The sequence below is a fragment of the Hyla sarda genome, chromosome 6 (assembly GCF_029499605.1).
Source record: "Hyla sarda isolate aHylSar1 chromosome 6, aHylSar1.hap1, whole genome shotgun sequence".
NCBI classification, from domain to species: domain Eukaryota; kingdom Metazoa; phylum Chordata; class Amphibia; order Anura; family Hylidae; genus Hyla; species Hyla sarda.
The window spans coordinates 182,779,445-182,800,886 of NC_079194.1; the positions used below are offsets into that span (position 1 = coordinate 182,779,445).

General features: G+C 46.2%; 1 protein-coding gene across 3 annotated transcripts in view; it reads left to right on the plus strand.

The window, feature by feature from the left end:
• Nucleotides 1–21,442, plus strand: part of LOC130276524 (serine/threonine-protein kinase Nek11-like) — a 654,676-nt gene that overhangs the window by 238,297 nt on the left and 394,937 nt on the right. For all 3 annotated transcript variants that reach the window (XM_056526012.1, XM_056526011.1, XM_056526013.1), the window contains one exon: nucleotides 15,696–15,814. In XM_056526012.1, the coding sequence (XP_056381987.1) occupies nucleotides 15,696–15,814 (119 nt within the window). The remainder of the gene's footprint in view (nucleotides 1–15,695; nucleotides 15,815–21,442) is intronic.

Below are 21,442 nucleotides of genomic sequence, written 5' to 3' on the forward strand. Positions count from 1 at the left end.
TCTTAACAAAGGCAACACTTTGTAATCAGCTTATTGTCAAAAGACCCTTCCAACAATTAGTAGTTGTCCAAACTAGACAACTCTTTTAAAGGGGTTGTCCCATCTCATTACTACTCATTTTACAGCCAACTGGGTGTTACATAAACAGCATGGCTAAACATTTGTGTAACTCTTATTAAAGTCAATGGGAGTTAGACAAATGACGTAACTGCTTAGGCTGCTTTCACCTTTCCCAACCACCTTCGGCCACTGCAAACACTAGATGGTTGGAAAAAGCTGAAATAAGGAGATGGGACAACCTTTTAAAGATCATGCAAACCTTAATATGTATGTCACCCATCTAAAGTTTGCCTAGGATTAGGGATGAGCGAATCGAATCTGACAAATCCAAATTCATTACGAATTTCAGGAAAAATTAGATTCGCAACAAATGCGAATATTGCCGAGGTTCGATCGTGCAAATTGCTTCATTAAACTCCATTTAGTCCAGTCCAGGCTCCAGGACATCTAAAATGGCGGATCCACATGTGAGGACATGGGGCAAAGAATCCTGGGAAGGTGGGAACAAGGGCCAGCGGGACGACCCTAAATCACATGCAGCATGCAGCCTATCAGCAGGCAGCCACCCCTGTGATGTCCTATATAATCGGCAGCCATCTTGCGGCCACTCACATCAGCATTTTATTACAGGGAGAAAGAGAGAGAGAGAGAGAGGGACAGAGAGCAGTGTGTTTCACAGAAAAGCTTTTTTACAGCAGTGATTCACCTCAAGCCCAAATCCAGCCTAGAAGCAGTGACAGAGAAGGGAGTGGGATTGAGAGAGTGCAATTTTGGGTGTAGTACACAGCGACTGTGTGCTGCAGCACTGGTGTGACAAAAACTGAAAAGCTAATAGTAACCAGCCAGTTAGTGTGAGCAGAGCACTAAAAGCGAATTTTCCTCTATTAAGTGTAACTTGCGCGTACATCTAAGTGATGTGCCATTTTGTTCCTGTTAAAGTCTTAAGGGCCTAGATACTGTGAAAGGCCAGCCAAAAGTACACACCTGCTGGTGCTGTAAACAAATACTTTTTTAAGTGTACTGGAGCGCATTGTCCTCCCCTCATAAATGTTTACCACATACGTACATCTAAGTGGTGTACCATTTTGTTCCTGTTAAAGTCTCAAGGGGCTAGATACTGTGAAAGGCCAGCCAAAAGTACACACCTGCTGGTGTTGTAGACAAATACTGTTTTAACAGTCAAACCAAGACGCTTTATTGAAAACGAAAACATGACAATGTAATAAAACATCATACAAAAAACATAAACAAAAGCCCCCACGGCAACACATGAACAATAGATTGCATCAGTCAGTCTGCAAGTCTTAATGGGTAGAAGTATGAAGTACAATATCATCTTATAGCAAGATATGGATTAGGCATATGCCACCAACAATTATGGTAAAAATGCATACAGGAAATGGTGACACTCTCTTTTACACTTATAAGGGGAAAAACTATGAGATATAGGAGGGCAGTAAGAGGAAGAAATCCATGGGTCAATTTGGCCTCCACCCACCAATGAAATGCAGAGGGTTGAAGTCCAGGTGCAAAGAGAGGGTTAGCAAGAAAAGGAAGGAGAGGTGAGATGGGTGATTGGAGAGAGAGTTTAAAGTGCACAAGGAGAGAGCATGTATTGCGATCCAGACAGAAGAAGGCAATAGCGAGGAAATAGAACAAGAAGACCAAAGTAAAGCAGAGTTGGAATAGGGAGAGAAGAGCGAAGATTCGAGGCATACCTTGAACCAAAGCTAGTTGTGCTATTCTAGCTGCCTAATAGTATCAAATAAAGTGTGGAACAGATAGACCACCTACTCTTCTATGATAATGCATCAAAGTCCTATTTATTCTAGGGCGTTTCCCTGACCATATATACGTAAATACATCACGCTGGAGGAGGCAAAGGTCCCCTAAGGGATAGGTAATGTGCGAAAGAGATATAACAGACGAGGGCAAAATCACCATTTTAATCACATTCACTCTACCGAGCCAGGAGATTTGTGGCAAATCCCAATTACGGAGGTCTGACCTAATGGACCGGTAGAGAGGCGGGTAACTAGCCTGGTAAAGAAGAGGTAAGAAGAGGTAAGGTCCCGACTGCTCACCGAAAGTGGATACATTTGGAACAGGTTAGGTAGAGATACCAATGGCTTAGTCAGCATGAGTAAGAGATCGTCCGCAAAAAGATTAGTCTTATATACGGAGGATCCCACTGACACTCCACTAATGTCTGGGTGAAGACGAATCAAAGCCACTAGAGGCTCCATCACCATGTGAACAGGGCAGGAGACAGGGGGCAACCCTGTCTCATACCACACCAAATAGAAATAGGCTTTGGGTTGGTCTGTGGAAGTTTCAAGTAACCAGTCGGGCTTGAGTATAACAGATGCAACATATGGACAAATGGGCCAGAAATTCCAAATTTGGAAAGGACAGCAAATAAATAAGGCCATGTGCCGCTATCAAAGGCCTTTTCTATGTCTAGGGCCAGTGCTAACATAGGTGTTGAAGTTGTATTGGACCACTGAATAAGATTTAGGATAGTACGAACATTATCGGGGGCCTGACGACCTGGAATGAACCCGACTTGGTCAGGGTGCACCAACGCTGGGAGAAACCGGTTGAGGCAAGTTGCCAAGATAGGGGTCAAGAGTTCAGAGTCAATATTGAGGAGTGAAATAGGATGGTAGATAGCAGGCAAAAGGAGGTCTTTAAGGAAGGACAGTAATAAGGGCATCTAGGAAGTCAGAACATAAAGAAGGAGCGGTGAAGATAGAGTTAAGAAATGAGGATAGGTGAGGGAGAAGAAGGGAAGAAAATGTTTTTATAACACGGGGTCGAGAGGCCATCAGGGCCTGTATACTTGCCTGATTTAAAGCGGTCAATTGCATTGGAGACTTCCTCCTCAGTTATTGGAGCGTTCAATTCCTCTCTATCTAAAAAGGAGAGAGACGGTAGAGAGACTGTTGAAAGAAAATCACGTCAGATAATCTCACTATTAGGGAAATTAGAAGGAGGGGTATACAAGGTAGAATAAAAGGCATGAAAGGCATCATAGATGCAGTTAGGGTGGGAGGTATGAAGGCCAGGATGCAGCTGGACGCAGTGCACCCTATTAAATTAAGTTGTGTTTTTAAGTATGGAAGCCGAAAGACGATCAGGCTTATTAGCAAACTGATCATATGTCGCTCCCGTCCAGCGGAGAGCCTTTTCCACTCCTGTAGAGAGAAGTGCATCCAGCTGGGCCCTGGTGTCGCTTAAAGATTAAAATAAATATAAGAAAGGTGACTGTTGATGGGCAAAAGTAAGTCTAACTAATTTAGATTCCAATGCTCGTTGTACCGCTGTTCTATCTCGTTTTATTCCCGTAACCAAGGAGATTACTCAACCACGGATATATGCTTTGTGTGCTAGCCACACCCATTGTGGTTCCATTGCAGGGTCGCTATTAGAGGCAAAGTAAGTCATTAGATCTCCTTCTAGTTGAGTTTTGACTCTAGGCATGGTCAATAATGATTCTTTAAGACGCCATTTAAAAGGCACGTAGTACGAGGCCCAAAATCAAATACAGCCAAAACAAGGTCAAGATCTTGGTCAAGACGCAGGGACATGGGGAGCATACAATAAGTGAGACAGTGTCAGCGTATTGGTCAGGATCCAGTCGATTCTCGTATAATGACGATGCACTGAAGAGTAATAGGAATATCCATGAGAGATACCGTTATATTCCCTCCAGACATCAGCTAAATGATGTTCAGCAAATAGTGCAGATATCAGACAATGCTGTAGCACACCCAATATAATTAATCAACAATGTTTATTAGTACAAAAAATATATATTAGGACATGCAATTGCACACACAAAAAAAATATTTAAAAACAATAAAATCTCTGGCTAACTAAGGCGAGCACACAACTAGGGGAGGGGCCATGAACCCCCTCTCCTACCTGAAACCGGCCTCAATAATGCAATAAACAACCTTGTGTCGGGTCCGCGGATCATATACAAACAGTATTACAGAAAGAAATGATATCAATAGGCAATATATATCACAATATAAATATAATCAACCATACACTAACTGACTGCAACATTAGTATTATGCTGGATTACCACACAGACCAGACATCAAGGGCCAAATAAAGATGGAATGAAAAGGAGGACGGGGTCACCAAATCCCCACGCGTTCCGTTGCCACACAGGGGCAACTTCCTCAGGGGAAGTTGCCCCTGTGTGGCAACGGAACGCGTGGGGATTTGGTAACCCCGTCCTCCTTTTCATTCCATCTTTATTTGGCCCTTGATGTCTGGTCTGTGTGGTAATCCGGCTCTCTGAAATTTAAAGGGCCAGTGCACCACTAATTGGTGCCTGGCCCAATCAGTTGTCAATCACCTCCACACTATAAATACCCACTTCCCCTTCCTGTCCCTGCCGGATCTTGTTGCCTTGTGCCTAGTGAAAGCGTTTTTGTGTGTGCCATTACCAGTGTTTCCAGACCTTCTGCCGTTGCCCTTGACTACAAACCATTGCCGCCTGCCCTGACCTTCTGCTACGTCTGACCTCGCCTCTGTCTAGTCCTCCTATACAACGCCAGTCTCAGCAGTCAGTGAGGTTGAGCCGCTACCGGTGGACATGACCTGGTTGCTACCGCCGCAGCAAGACCATCCCGCTTTGCGGCGGTCTCTGGTGAAAACCAGTAGCAACTTTGAACCGGTCCTCCGGTATGGTCCACGCTAATCCCTCACTGACACAGAAGATCCATCACCAGCCTGCCGAATCCTGACAGTAGATCCGGCCATGGATCCCGCTGAGGTGCCGCTGCCAAGTCTCGCTGACCTAGCCACCGTGGTCGCCCAACAAGGACAACAGCTGTCGCAGTTGACCGCCATGCTACAGCAGCTTCTGCCTCTACAGCAGTAACCATCTCCTCCGCCAGCTCCTGCTTCTCCTCCGCAGCAAGTTGCCACTTCCAGACTCCGCTTGTCCCTACCTGACAAGTTTGATGGGAACTCTAAATTGTGCCGTGGGTTCCTGTCCCAGTGTTCCCTGCACCTGGAGATGATGTCAGACCAATTCCCTACAGAACGGTCTAAGGTGGCGTTCGTGGTCAGCCTTCTATCTGGAAAGGCCTTGTCCTGGGCCACACCACTTTGGGATCGCAACGATCCTGCCACTGCTACTATCCAGTCCTTCTTCTCTGAAGTACGCAGTGTCTTTGAGGAGCCAGCTCGGGCTTCTTCAGCCGAGACAGCTCTATTGAACCTTGTCCAAGGGAGTTCTTCTGTGGGCGAGTACGCTATCCAGTTCCGCACCCTCGCCTCTGAGCTATCCTGGAATAATGAGGCCCTCTGCGCGACCTTCAAGAAAGGCTTATCCAGTCACATCAAAGATGTGCTGGCCGCACAAGAGATTCCTGCTACCCTGTCTGAACTTATCCAGTTGGCCACCCGCATTGATATGCGTTTTTCTGAAAGACGCCAGGAGCTCCGCCAAGAAAAGGACCTTGATCACTGGGTACCTCTCTTCCAGAATCCTCTGCAATCTACTCCTGTGCCTCCCGCCGAGGAGGCAATGCAAGTGGATCGGTCTCGCCTGACCCAAGAAGAGAGGTCTCGTCGCAGAAATGAACATTTATGCCTGTACTGTGCCAGTACCGAACATTTCCTGGTGGACTGTCCTATTCGTCCTCCGTGTCAGGGAAACGCACGCACCCTGTTCACGTGGGATTGGCGTCACTTGGTGTAAACTCTTCTCCACGTTTGACTACACCAGTACGGATTTCTCTACCCGCAAGTACTAAGACTTCTTTCTCCGCTGTGGCCTTTCTGGACTCTGGTTCAGCAGGAAATTTCATTGAGGCCTCTTTTGTCAATAGGTTCAGTATTCCAGTAACCCGTCTCGTCAAGCCGCTCTTTATCTCTTCAGTAAACGGAGAGAGATTGGACTGCACTGTGCGCTACCGCACTGAACACCTGCCCATGAGCATTGGACTTCACCATGAAAAAATGTAATCTTTCATTCTGCCTAACTGCACCTCTGAAATTCTTCTGGGCTTGCCTTGGCTCCAACGTCACCCGCCTAGTCTCGACTGGGCCACTGGGGACATTAAAAGTTGGGGATCTTCTTGCCACAAGAGTTGTCTTCACTCAGTTCCTTCTTGCCAAGTCTCCATTGCCACACCTTTGCCTGGCCTTCCTGAGGTGTGTCTGGACTATTCTGATTTCTTTGTAAAGCAAGTCGAAGTTTTTCCTCAGCACATCTTGCCTCCAGAGTCTCCGATCTCCCCTGCTCCTGTCTCTACCTTCGGTATGCCAGCCACCAGTGTCCCTGCCAAACCGGCTGTTTCTGCCCCTTCCTATGGTGAGGCTTTGGGAATCTCGAATGTTGTTCCAATGCCATATGACAAGGAGCTTGTCCGCAGCTTCCTGGGCTCCAAAAAGAGGGGGAGACCTAAGAGGGGGAGACCTAAGGGGGGGGGTACTGTTATGCCGAGCGCTCTGGGTCCCTGCTCCTCCCCAGAGCGCTCGCAGCGTTCTTCTGTCTGCAGCGCCCCGGTCAGACCTGCTGACCGGGAGCGCTGCACTGCGACTGCCGGCGGGGATGCGATCCGCGTAGCGGGACGTGCCCGTCCGCGGGTCGCATCCCAATCCTCTCACCTGTCCCGTTCCCCGGCTGTCACGTCCCTGCGCGCGCAGCCCCGTTCTCTAGGGCGCGCGCCCCGGCTCTCTGAGATTTAAAGTGCCAGTGCACCACTAATTGGTGCCTGGTCCAATCAGTTGTCAATCACCTCCACACTATAAATACCCACTTCCCCTTCCTGTCCCTACCGGATCTTGTTGCCTTGTGCCTAGTGAAAGCGTTTTTGTGTGTGCCATTACCAGTGTTTCCAGACCTTCTGCCGTTGCCCTTGACTATGAACCATTGCCGCCTGCCCTGACCTTCTGCTACGTCTGAACTCGCCTCTGTCTAGTCCTCCTATACCACGCCAGTCTCAGCAGTCAGTGAGGTTGAGCCGTTACCGGTGGACACGACCTGGTTGCTACCGCCGCAGCAAGACCATCCCGCTTTGCAGCGGGCTCTGGTGAAAACCAGTAGCAACTTATAACCGGTCCTCCAGTACGGTCCACGCCAATCCCTCACTTACACAGAGGATCCACCACCAGCCTGCCGAATCCTTACATGGAGGTATTGAGTAGCTAGTACCCTGGCAAGGGGGGGGGGGGAGGCAGCTAACAGTAGAGATTGCGAGATCACTATATGTACAGACAGTGTCACCTGAGAGGCATGTGGCATGATATTAGTACTTAAAAAAGAACGATTGGCAGAGCAAAAAATAAAAATAAAACAACAAAAGACATAACAAAGAAAGAACAAAACAGACAAACCAATACACAGGAAAGATAGCACACTCAGCGAAGTGAGCCAATGTACTTCCATACCCTTGTATAGGGATACCAGGACACAGTATTCTGTTCCGCTTCCAGCCCATAATAGATGGGCTACAGCCCATCAATAGTGGCATAGGAGAAAAAAAGCTGCAAAATTATAAGAAATAAGAAATTATAAAAAAGGAGGAGGAAGGGGGGGGAGGCTAAGAAGGAGAGGAAAAAAAAGGGGCAAAATAGAGGGAGAAATAGAGAAAAGCGGAAAGAAGAAGGCGGCAGCAGAGTATGCCAGGGGTCAAGAAAGAAAGGGGGAAAATAAGTGTCCAGGGGGAGTAGGGTGAGAACACTTCTTTTCCCCCTTTCTTTCTTGACCCCTGGCATACTCTGCTGCCACCTTCTACTTTCCTCTTTTCTCTATTTCTCCCTCTATTTTGCCCTTTCTTTTTCCTGGTGATAATGGTGGTGGCAAGTGCTAGTCTAGGGGGGTTAGAAAAATCAGAGAGAAGAAAAAGAACAGATTGGGACGGGGAAGGGAGAGAAAGGAAAAGGTAAAAAAAAAGGGGGGGGGGATAGAAAGGTAAGGCGAAAAAAAAGGAAAAAAAAGGGAAGGAGCAAAAGGAAAAGAAAGGGAAATTGAGAAAAGAGAAAGTAAGAGAGATAAGGAGTCCCAGCATCAAAAATAAAGTGCAGTGGGTAAAATATGAGGAAAAACAGGATCAGGCATCACAGAGTTGAGAAAATAAGAAAAGTCACCATCATATAATCAGCTGTGTAGAACCAAACTTCATGAGAATAATAAAAAGGTAGATGAAAACCCCCCGCATTATGGTGGTAAAGTGTCCTCCCTCAATGCCCGAGAGCTGCGGCGCTGCCGAGGTGCGGGAGTCCAGGTACGTGCTGGGAGCGGGGCCCTCTGGGGTTGCGGTGACACTGTACCCACCGGGATGTTCTCCTGCAAAAGTGCTTGCTTGGCCTTCTTTAGATTGCGGACTGTATATGAGCATCCATTGATCCAGGATTTTAAGGAAAAAGGGAATCCCCACCGATATTTTATTTGTGCTTGTTGGAGAGCTAGTGTCGCCGGGCAGAGTTCCCGTAGGAGCCAAATCAGAGTATAAGTGGACTGAGGGTGGGACCCCCGGTAAAGAAGATAAGTTTGGGGCAGCCTCCAGCAGAGTGTCCTGTACCTTCGGATAGTGCAACTTCAAGATAACATTGCGTGGAAGTTCAGGGTTCCGGGGTATGGCTAGAGCATGGTGTATGCGGTCAAACCGCAGCAGCTCAGGTTCAAGCTGTGGAGCGAGTTCAAAGAAAAGAGCAGTGACTGTTTTAGTGAGGTCGGTAACAGCTTCAGGTAGGCCTCGGACCCGCAGATTCACCCTGCTTGACCGATATTCTAAGTCCTCCAGTTTAAGTTCCAAGGTACTTAGCTGTGTGGTATGGTCATCTATGTTGCGCCTGTCTTCATTTGCTGCGTCAGCCAGCTCATCAATTTTGGTCTCATTATCACAAACACGCTGGGCAAGCTCTTGTATTTGTGAGGTAAAGTCCAAGACTGCTTTAAACAAAGCTGTGTGGAAGAGAGATTTGATATTGCCGAACATTTGCCGCTGGGGAAAGGACTTCTGAGTTCTGCGCTTCATCACCGTCAGATAGGCCAACAGGCGAGGTGGAGTTGGACGCCTCCATCTTAGATCTGGTCCCCACCCGGAATAACTCCGGGATAGATTGCGAGAGAGCCTGCATTGCTCGACTGGAGCCCCGCTTGTGAGACCGGCACATGCTAAGGAGCAGTTCAATGGGTCAGTAGCACTGGTGGAGCTAGTATTCGGCGCTAGAGAGGGCTAAATAGACGTGGGCAGCACGGAGCTCACAGCAGACGTGTCCTTCTCAGTGAGCCATGCGCCTGTGACCCTAGACAAATACTGTTTTAAGCCTACAGGAGCGCATTGTCCTCCCCTCATTAGTGCATACCACATACATACATCTAAGTGGTGTACCATTTTGTTCCTGTTAAAGTCTTAAGGGCCTAGATACTGTGAAAGGCCAGGCAAAAATACACACCTGCTGGTATTGTAGACAAATACTGTTTTAAGCGTACTGGAGCGCATTGTCCTCCCCTCATAAGTGCATACCACATACATACATCTAAGTGGTGTACCATTTTGTTGCTGTTAAAGTCTTCAGGGCCGAGATAATGTGAAAGGACAGCCAAAAGTACACACCTGCTGGTGTTGTAGACAAATACTGTTTAAGTGTAGTGGAGTGTATTGTTCTCCCCTCATATACGCAATAAGTATTCAGGCAGAGAAGTGCCAGGACGTGCACAGAGGAGTGGCAGAGGCCAAAATTCATCAGGCAGATGCCGTCATTGATTGGTCAACATGGTCATCCACTTCATCACAAGTGACATCTGACACCCCCAGTCAACAGTCGGTGGGTTCCTCAGACACAACCCTCTGTTAGCATGGCTTAGGAGCAGTCCCTGTCCTCCCATTGCCTCTGTCCTATGCTGTTCCCTTCCCCACAGAAGTATCTTATGCTGTGAGTTCAGCTCCACTATTTAGCGAGGACGATCTACTAGAAGACAGTCAGCAGCTACTGCCCAGCCAAGAAGTGGAGGAGACATCTGCCGCTTCCTCCACTAGGCGGGCAAGAAGTGAGTATGAGAGTGGCGTGGGAGGTGGTGTTGTGAGCATTCAAGCAGACACTGTTGACGAACCTGAGGAAGACATCAGTGACGTGCAGACACAACTCAATGATGATGAAGCCGATCGCACTTGGGAGCCGGGTGCAGAAGGGGCTTCATCATCATCAGGAGAAGAGGGTTGCAGGTTGCCCGTGAGCCAGCAGCTGAGCCAGCAAGGTGGTAGCATGGTTGGCAGTCAGCATGGTAGCAGAAGTGGAAAGTCTGGAGCCAAACATACTCGGGGTAGACCACATGCTTCGCAGCAGCCTACCTTTCCAGGAGGTAGTGGAACAGGGGTTTCTGGAGTTGGCAGCAGTAGAAGTCAATCAGTGCGGACTGTTGGTGGGAAAATCCATTAATCGGCAGTGTGGCAGTTTTTCATCAAGCATCGGAGGATGTTAACCTTGCCACATGCAAGATGTGTCGGCAGAAGATGAACTGTGGCCAGGGTCCTAATGTAATCCATCGGCAAAGCCATGTCCAAGAGACAACAGTATGCGCTCACTCATCCAACGGTGCAAAATCTGAATGTGCTCCTGTCCAAGTTCTGGTGCTGTAGTCCCTCCCTTTTCAAGTGGTGGACTCTGCACCTTTAAGAGAACTGATGGCTTGTGTTGAGCCAAGGTGGAGAGTCCCAAGCCATAATTTCTTTGCGAAGAAGGCAAAGAACAGAAGGTGAGCTTGTCCATGAGCCTGTCAGTGTGTACCAAAGTGCACGGCAGCACCGATGTGTGGAGCTGTTACTACGGTCAGGGACAATACTTATCCTTTACAGCCCACTGGGTAAATGTGGTTCATGCACAGCCACAACAGGTTATGCCACTTCCGCCTCCACCCACTCAGGCCTTTGGTCCTGTGACAGTGTGCGACTCCGCCTCCTCATCCTCCACCGTGTCCTCAGCCTCCACTGTAAGGACAAGTCTCAGTGCCCCTCCAGAATACCATGTATGCAGGGCACAGCGGTCTCACGCTGTTCTTCACATGCTTTGCCTTGGCGAACGGAGTTACACAGGGGAGGAACTGCTAAAAGTCATTTATCGAGAAAGTGAATCATGGCTTTCTCCACAAAAACTGGAAATGGGAACCATGGTGACTGATAACGGGAAGAAAATCTTGTCTGTGCTGCGACAAGGAAGCCTCAGCCATGCGCCCTGCATGGCACACGTGTTCATTCTGGTTGTCAAGCGTCTCCTGAAGTGTTCCCCCCATCTGCAAGACAATGGGAAAGAAACTTTGCATGCACTTCAGCCATTCGTACACCTCAAAGCACACCCTCCTTGAGCTGCAGCTTCAGAACGGTCTGATTTGCGACATTTCCACACGTTGGAATTCCAACCTCCATATGTTGGACCGACTATATGAACAGAAAAAAGCCATCACCGATTTCTTGGTGATCCAAGCGGATAGGGGGACTCCCCTGTGTAACTTCAATGTGAATCAGTGGCAGCTCATACGTGACACCTGCCGTTTGCCCGGGCCCTTAGAGGAAGCCACATTATTAGTAAGTCACCAGCATTACGGGATGAACAATCTCATTCCACTGCATTTACTTCAACACGTGTGGGAAACAATGGCTGGTCAGGGCACTGGAGACGTGGCGCCTACATCTCATGGCCACATTAGCCCAGTGGGGGCTGAACTGGAGGGGGAGGGGCCCAGTGGAGCACAATTTAGGTTTTGCGAGATGGGCATTTTTTTCTAGTCATCTGACAAGAGAGGAGGAGCAGGAGCAGCCAGAGTGTTGTGAGGAAGGCGAGACAGAGGACGCAGACACACGCAGTGGAGATGGAGGCAGGGAGTCCCTCCCAGTCACTTGCACAAATGGCACGATGCATGCTCACTCGCTTGCGTAGTTACCGCCGAATTGTCACCATTCGGCAGCGGGATAACTTCTGGCTCTCCACCTTATTGGACTCTCGCTACTGCCACAAAATGGGGGCCTTTTTTACACCCACTGAGAGTCAGCTGGCCGATGTCTATCTGCACCATTGTCCATCCTCTCGCAGGTCTGAGGGGACCCTCTGTGCTCAACTTCCACTGCCATGGCTTTTGGGGAGGGCTGGGGTGGCAGGAGCAGTACCAGCTCCATCAGCAGCAGACTGAGTCTACAGTCGCTGATGAGTACCTTTCTTCACCCACATAGTGAAGCAACTGATCAACAGCAGGTAGACCTGGAGCAGGACTTGAACCAGCAGGTGGTGGCATATCTTGCCACCTACATGACCATGCCAACACACCTTGAAGATCCGCTGGACTTCAGGGAAGCCAAACTTGATTTGTGGCCGCAACTAGCAGAGATTGCCCTGGAAAAGCTGTCCTGCCCGGCCAGTAGTGTGCCATCAGAGCGGGAGTTTAGTGCGTCGGGGGTCTACGAAAAATTTTGAGAGACTGACCTTTGTGAAGATGAATCAAGCATGGATCAGCCAGGATTTCCAGCCACCAATGCCTGATGCATAAGAGTAGATTGACCATGGTGTCACACCAACACTTCACAAATATGGAAAGTGCCAAACAGATTTAAGGTGCTGCTCCCCAGTTACAGTTACAAAACACCATGTGCCACCTACACCACCAAGTATTGATGTGATGCAAAGAGCTCTAAAAGGTGGAAGGGAACAACGTATGGTCCATTGTAACCAGAGGGGGAAAGACTTCCCCTGTAAGGCCCTACTCTCGCATTATGAATTCCCTTTTTGGCAAGTATTGCTCACCCTACAAACACTGCTATTTCTCAGGTCTAAGTGGAAAAGAGAGGTTCCTGTGTGGGGCCGCCCTTTTTAGGGCCCTTTTTGCAAAGAAGGGAATTAATAATGCCACAGGGGAAGTTTTTACCCTCACCGGTTACAATGGACCATACGTTGTTGCCTTCCACCTTTTAGAGGTCTTTGCATCACATCAATACTTGGTGGTGTAAGTGGCACATGGTGTTTTTTGCACACCTTTCCTTTTGTTTGATTAAAAAAAAATCTATATATTTTATCTTCACACACTGATAGCAATAACGCTATTAAAAGTTAAGTTTTACATAATGCATGAGCATAAGTGTCTTGCTGGCGTCTGAACTTACCTCCTGTATGGGCTTTTAAACTGCACCCTGAAATAAAGAATGAGCACCAGAAGCGGTGAGTGATCTCTCTTCATTTCTACACTCTCTACTGCTGTTATCTGTATCATTCTGCCAACATATGTTCTCCTCATGCTGATGCCACCTCCAGGCTGTCTCATTCTGCCACCATATGTTCTCCTTACGCTGATGCCAGCTCCAGGCTGTCTCATTCTGCCACAATATGTTCTCCTCATGCTTATACCAGCTCCAAGCTGTCTCATACTGCTGCCATATGTTCACCTCATGCTGCTTCCACCTCCAGGCGGTGTCATTCAGCCGCTATATGTTCTCCTCATGCTTCCACCACCTTCAGCCTGTGTCATTCAGCCACTATATGTTCTCCTCATGCTGCTGCCAACTCCAGGCTGTGTCATTTAAGCCACTATATGGTCTCCTCATACTGCCGCCACCTCCTCGCTGTGTCATTCAGCCACTATATGGTCTCCTCATGCTTCTGCCTCCTTCACACAGTGTCATTCAGGCACTATATGTTCTCCTAATGCTGACGCCATATCTACGCTTGTCATTCAGCCACTATATGGTCTCCTCATGCTGCTGCCACCTCCACTCTGTGTCATTCAGCCACTATATGGTCTCCTCATGCTGCCGCCACCTCTACGCTGTGTCATTCAGCCACTATATGGTCTCCTCATGCTGCTGCCACCTCCACTCTGTGTCATTCAGCCACTATATGATCTCCTCATGCTGCCGCCACCTCCACGCTTGTCATTCAGCCACTATATGTTCTCCTCATGCTGCTGCGAACTCTAGGCTGTGTCATTCAGCCACTCTATGCTGCCACCAACTCAATACTGATCTGAGGAAGAGGGGCATACCCTTGAAATGTGTCATCCTTGCTGTACTATGTTTTATTATGTTTTAATCTAATAAAAGTGATCCACAAGTTGATCTTTTACAAGACAATCCATGACTCTGATGCTTGAGCCTGCAGCGCCTGGAACCGTTGGTCTCTTTTTTCCTATCTACTCTGCATGCCACTACAGGACAGCTTATCCCTGAAGACCCTCCGGCTTAGCAGCAGGATTCAACAGTATCTCTTATTGAAGTGATATGCGTTAAACTTTCTGCCAAAAGGTGAGCGGCCACCTTAAAGGGGCTGTATGATGGAATAACTGTGATATCACCTTCTTTATCTTGGTTAATACATGAGGTGCCGTACGCGGTCTTTTCTTTTTTTACATTCCACCACTCCAGGCCGTCATTCAGCTACTATGTGGTCTCCTCATGCTGCTGCCAACTCTAGGCTGTGTCATTCAGCCACTATATGGTCTCCTCATACTGCCACAAACTCCAGGCTGTGTCATTCAGCCACTATATGGTCTTCTCATGCTGCCGCTAACTCCAGGCTGTGTCATTCAGCCACTATATGGTCTCCTCATGCTGCCACTACTTCCACACTGTGTCATTCAGCCACTATATGGTCTCCTCATGCTGCCAACACCTCCAGACTGTCATTCAGCCACTATATGGTCTCCTCATGCTGCCAACACCTCCATGCTGTGTCATTCAGCCACTATATGGTCTCCTCATGCTGCCGCCACCTCCTCTCTGTGTCATTCAGCCACTATATGGTCTCCTCATACTGATGCCACCTCCAGGCTCTGTCATTGTGCCTCTCTGCGACAGTTATTCTAATAGCGATGCCTCTGATCTGCATGTCATACTGAATAACAGTATTATTTCACTAACTTAGCACACACCCTATGCATGTTACATCAAGGCAAAGTGTTCTACACCCCTATTGAGGCTTTCTGCAGGCCAGAAATAGCTGTTTTTAATAGCAATTTGCCGCAAATGAATTCAGACCGAAACACATTTTTTGGGAAAATTTGGCGAAGTGGCCGAATTGAATTTTTCAAAAATTTGCTCATCTATACCTAGGATCCTACATTTTATTTTAAATAAAAACATGTCTTTTTCACTTTTAAGAGAAATATGCACTTAAAGGGGTATTCCAGGCAAAACCTTTTTTTATATATATCAACTGATTTGTAAATTACTTCTATTAAAAAATCTTAATCCTTCCAATAGTTATTAGCTTCTGAAGTTTTCTGTCTAACTGCTCAATGATGATGTCACGTCCATGAGCTGTGCATGATGGGAGAATATCCCCACAGGACGTGAGTCATCAGAGAGCAGTTAGACAGAAAACAACTCAACTTCAGAAGCTAATAACTATTGGAAGGATTGAGATTGTTTAATAGATGTAATTTACAAATCTGTTTAACTTTCCGGAGCCAGTTGATGTATAACAAAAAGTTTTGGCCTGGAATATCCCTTTAATAACATTTTGTTTGTTATCATCCTGTGAATTTTCCAGTCTACTTAATTTTGCCTTGGGTAATGTGGGGATGATTATCATGTCTGTTATGTGCACATATGTTCTGAATATATCCTGTATAACTGTCCTAAAAATATTGATCGCTATTTTGTTGTATAATTTTACGTTCTTAGGGTGGAGATCTTCACTGTTACCTGCAGCAGCAGAAGGACAAAGGTGAAAATCTCACTGAAGGACACGTCATGGAATGGTTGATCCAGCTACTTCTAGGAGTAAACTATCTTCATGAGAGGTGTGACACTTCTAGGATAAGTATAATTTTTTTGTACAGCCAACATAATAAACACTTACTTAGTATTTTTCAATGCAACATCGAACATAACTGCTACTGTTATTGTATATATTATACATTTCTTTATAAAATCTCTTTCTGCACACACACAGACAAGCAGAGACACAGTCAGGTTTTTGTCACGTTGAGGTTGCACCAAGATTAAGTACAGTTACTCGTATGCAGATACATGTAGATAGACATAGGACACAACCCTGATATAAAACCCCAGAAACGTGACAAAAAACCCATATGAGTACCAGTTATATTGATGTCTATGCTCCTTAAGTTTCTTAAAGAAAAGAGACAGATGGAAAATTATATGTAAATTAAAATGCTGGGGTAAAGCCATAGAGTGCCTTGATAAACCTTTAATTCATTGCCTGAAAAGAGCAATGGAGTACCTAGACATTATGCCATACAGGACCCATTTACTGAAACAACGTGAACAGACAGAACATAGACTCAATTAGTGCTGTACATTTTGGCTCCAAATGCATAGGATGAGGAAGCAGGAACAATGAGATGGTGGCAGGGTTGCCAAGTTATCAGCAACATAATGAGACAGCATGGGATGGGTCTAAAAGGAGGGAACCTGAGTCCGCTCCTGTTCTATACGGCGTGGCCTGGCCTGGCCTCTAACAACGGCCTGGACCCGTGGCTAATAGTGTGCGGCACTGATCACCGCGCCGTGCTATTAACCCTTTAGATGCGGCGTTCAAGCATTTCTCCTGCGTTATTGCTATCAGTGTGTGAAGAGTGGGAGCAGAGGGCTGCATTGACAATCCAACACAATGGGCAGCACATTGAACACATTTTATAAGTGGTCAGAAACTTATAAATAACTCATGAAAGATTAAAGTTACGTTAAAACCAAGCACATCGTTGTTTTTCTTGTGAAATTCCTAATAAGTGTCACATGACCCTCTTCCTATTGAAAAAACAAAAGTTGGATTCAAAATGGCCGCCATGGTCACCACCCATCTTGAAAAGTTTCTTCCCTCACATATACTAATGTGCCACAAATAGGAAGTTAATATCACCAACCATTCCCATTTTATTAAGGTGTATCCATATAAATGGCCCACCCTGTAGATTTAAAGTTTAGAAAGTGGCAGATCTTTGCATATGGCACTGAATATCGTAACTTAAAAGAAGATTGCTGTCAGATCATCTAACCTAGGACCATTATGTAAGAAAAGACTGAGCACATTATAGCACTTTACCATTGAGACAAGTTTCACAATTTTGTAAATACCAGGGAGTATATTACAGTGTAATACAGTGACTTATTGGCTTGCAGTGATTGACTTGCAGTGGCCATATTGATTATGTAAATGACCCAGCTATAACAAACATAGTACAGGAGTACAGGAGATAGCCCTGGACATATATGCCAAATTGTGAATGATTCTATGAATGGTTTCAAAGAAGAAGATGTTTATAGAAAATTGTGCAATACAACATGGTGGACATACCATGTGATCAATAGACTTGTGATGAACAAATAATTAACATGATGACAGTGTAACAATATAAAACATTTTATACATCTGTGGTGTCCCGGTACAGGACCTGGTCCTGTCCCTTTGTCTATAGTCCCCTCAGCCAGAGTCCCTCCATGTCAATAGTGCTCTCCTGTAGGGCTAACCCCTAGTCGCCTCATATAAATGGTATTTAATGTATAAATATAGATATATTTAATATGTTATATAGGAATACCTCTATATAGGACCTTAGAGGTCACATGCCTTTAAATAAATTGTATTATGGTTTAAGGATCTTTGGGTCATGTGATACCCAGAATTCACTGGGTCAGGACTGACAGGTTCTGCTGACCAATGAGCTTTGTCCCACCCCCTTAATATACTGTATAAGGGGCTGCTGCCACTATATTCACTCTCTTAGTTCCGGATTATCAGTGAAGCACATCTCAGCACAAATCATCAATTCAAGCTAGGCCCAAAGCCTAAGAATTTCACATTGTTCTGCAATTTCAGCGAAAACTAAGTTTGCAGAATATTGCACAATCAAATATGGCCGCAAAATCTGGTGATCAACTGTGGTACAGTAAGTAATCACGAACATGTGTGCTAATTTTCACATTGTTCTGACCAGTAATTACAGAGAAAACTATGTATGCAGAATATTGTGCAATTCAATATGGCTGACAAACCTGGTGATCAATAGTGGTACAGAAAGTAATCAAGAACCTTTGTGCTAATTTTCAAATTGTTCTGACCAGTAATTTCAGAGAAAACCACATATGCAGAATGTTGCACAATCCAATATGGCCACCAAATATGGTTGCCAATTGTGGTACAAAGTGTGAGTAATCTACCATTGTGCAAAAAAATTTAACTTTTAGATTAACAGTGTACATATTACACACATTTAACAAATCTGCATTTCATTATTAATGCTATCTAAATGTTATAGCCATATTGATTATGCAAATGAACCAGATTTAACAACCTTGGTACAGTATGAACATGAACATGTCTGCCAAATGATATATTTTTCTAACAAACAGTTTCAGAGAAGAAGATGCTTGTAGAATATTGCGCAATTCAACATGGCGGCTAAACCATGTGGTCAATAGACTTGTAATTAACAAGTCATAATTGTGATCACAGTGTAATCAAATATTACAAATTTTAAATCAGTAACTTTAGAGATTAAAGAAATGCTGAAGTTTCAAAAACATGACATGCACACCAATATGGGTGCCTAACCATGTGACCTATGACCTTTATGTTATACCAGATTATGCATAGTACAGGGCTCTACCATAGGGAAAATTTCATGTGTTTTGAAGTAACATTGAGGCAATTACAGACATACTGCATTACATAAAGCCCCATAGAAATAATATGAATAATTGATGATATTTACATTAATCAATATGGTCGCTGAACCATATGGTTGAATTGCGTCAATTAAGCATGTATGAGTCTAGGTCTACACAGTGTAACCATGCATTGCTATTTGTACATCTGTATCTTTTTTGGTTTCAGAAAGACATGTCTGCATATAGCACAGAATGTTGTCACCCAAAAAAAGATGGCTGCCAGCTCATGTGACCCATGACCTTTATGTTACAAAAATCTAAAGCACAATAGAGCATTCTACCATTGAGCAAAGAAACATATGTTTTTAATTAACAGTGCACATATTACACACATTAAAAAACAATTGTGCATTAATGTTAATGCTATCTTAATCCTATTGGCCATCGGTGGCCATAATGATTATGCAAATGATCTGGCTTTAACAGCCTTGGTACAGGAGGTAACCATAAACATTTCTGCCAAATTATAAGTTATTCTAACAAATGGTTTCAGAAAATAAGATGTTTGTAGAATATTATGCAATCCAATATGGTGGCCACACCATGTGACCAAAAGTCTTATAATGAACAAATCTGACTCAGGACAATAGTGTCACCACATACAGCAAATAACATACCTGTAACTTTAGCGGGTCCAAAGAAGAAGATTTCTGAATATTGTGCAAAATTGCCGCAAAAAACAAGATGGCGGCCTTACTATGTAACCTAGGACCTTTATATTACATAAAGTTATGCACAGCTCATGGGTCTACCATTTACAGCAGGAGTTACAGTGCAGCAGATATAAGGATTTGAAATTTGCTGCGGAATAGTAATAATGTGCGGCAGGTCCCGGCTGCTATCAGCAGCCAGGGACCTGCCAGTAATGGCAGACATCCGCGATCGCGTGGATGTCCGCCATTAACTCCTCAGATGCCGTGATCAATACAGATCGCGGCATCTGCGGCAGTGCGGTACTTTAAATGGATGATCGGATCATCCAGCAAGGCGGCCTGAGGTCCCCTCACCTGGCTCCAGCCGTCTCCCGGGGTCTTCTGCTCTGGTCTGAGATTGAGCAGACCAGAGCAGAAGATGACAGGTAACACTGACCAGTGCTATGCCCTATACATAGCACTGAACAGTATTAGCAATCAAATGATTGCTATAAATTGTCCCCTATGGGGACTATTAAAGTGTAAAAAAGCGTTAAAAAAATAATGCACATATTTGGTATCAAAGTTAAAGAAAACCTGCAATAAAAGTTCTGACAGTTTTCTGGACAATCATTTATTATACCTCCCTATCGCTCTTGGGATGGGTGGCGATCGGACAAGCATATACACCCCCAAGCTACCACATAGCATCATGTGGAAAGATTCAAATTCTGTACAATATCTGGAAAATCTAACCTATTCACACTCTTGTACCATGTTGTCTGCTTGTTAAATTTACCACGTTTTCACTTTATATTCTGTCTCAGGTTGGGTACCCAACACTCTTTCTGCCCCCCATCACTGAATGATAGCATTCCCCTTATTATTTTGCATATTTAGAAAGCTGTCAATCAGTGGCAGATGGGCAGGGGTGTCCTGGAACCCACGAATCTGCCAGACCTGTGTCACGATGCCGGCTGGCAGAAGGTGGATCCTCTGTGCCAGAGAGGGATTGGCGTGGACCGTGCTAGTGGACCGGTTCTAAGTCACTACTGGTGTTCACCAGAGCCCGCCGCAAAGCGGGATGGTCTTGCTGCGGCGGTAGTGACCAGGTCGTATCCACTAGCAACGGCTCAACCTCTCTGACTGCTGAAGATAGGCGCGGTACAAGGGAGTAGACAGAAGCAAGGTCGGACGTAGCAGAAGGTCGGGGCAGGCAGCAAGGATCGTAGTCAGGGGCAACGGCAGGAGGTCTGGAACACAGGCTAGGAACACACAAGGAAACGCTTTCACTGGCACAATGGCAACAAGATCCGGCCAGGGAGTGCACAGGTGAACACACTGATTAGAACCACTGCGCCAATCAGCGGCGCAGTGGCCCTTTAAATCGCAGAGACCCGGCGCGCGCGCGCCCTAGGGAGCGGGGCCGCGCGCGCCGGGACAGGACCGACGGAGAGCGAGTCAGGTACGGGAGCCGGGGTGCGCATCGCGAGCGGGCGCCACCCGCATCGCGAATCGCATCCCGGCTGGAGGCAGGATCGCAGCGCACCGGGTCAGTGGATCTGACCGGAGCGCTGCAATAGCGAGAGTGTAGCGAGCGCTCCGGGGAGGAGCGGGGACCCGGAGCGCTCGGCGTAACAGTACCCCCCCCCCCCTTGGGTCTCCCCCTCTTCTTGGAGCCTGAGAACCTGAGGACCAGACTTTTGTCTAGGATATTGTCCTCAGGTTCCCAGGATCTCTCTTCAGGACCACAGCCCTCCCAATCGACCAAAAAAAAGGTTTTCCCTCTGACCTTCTTGGAGGCCAGTATCTCCTTTACGGAGAAGATGTCCGAGGAGCCGGAAACAGGAGTGGGAGAAACAAGTTTGGGAGAGAAACGGTTGATGATGAGTGGTTTAAGAAGAGAAACGTGAAAGGCATTAGGAATACGAAGAGAAGGAGGAAGAAGAAGTTTGTAAGAGACAGGATTAATCTGGCACAAAATTTTGAAAGGACCAAGATAGCGTGGTCCCAATTTGTAGCTGGGAACACGGAAGCGGACATATTTAGCGGAGAGCCATACCTTGTCTCCGGGAGAAAAAATGGGGGGAGCTCTTCTTTTCTTAT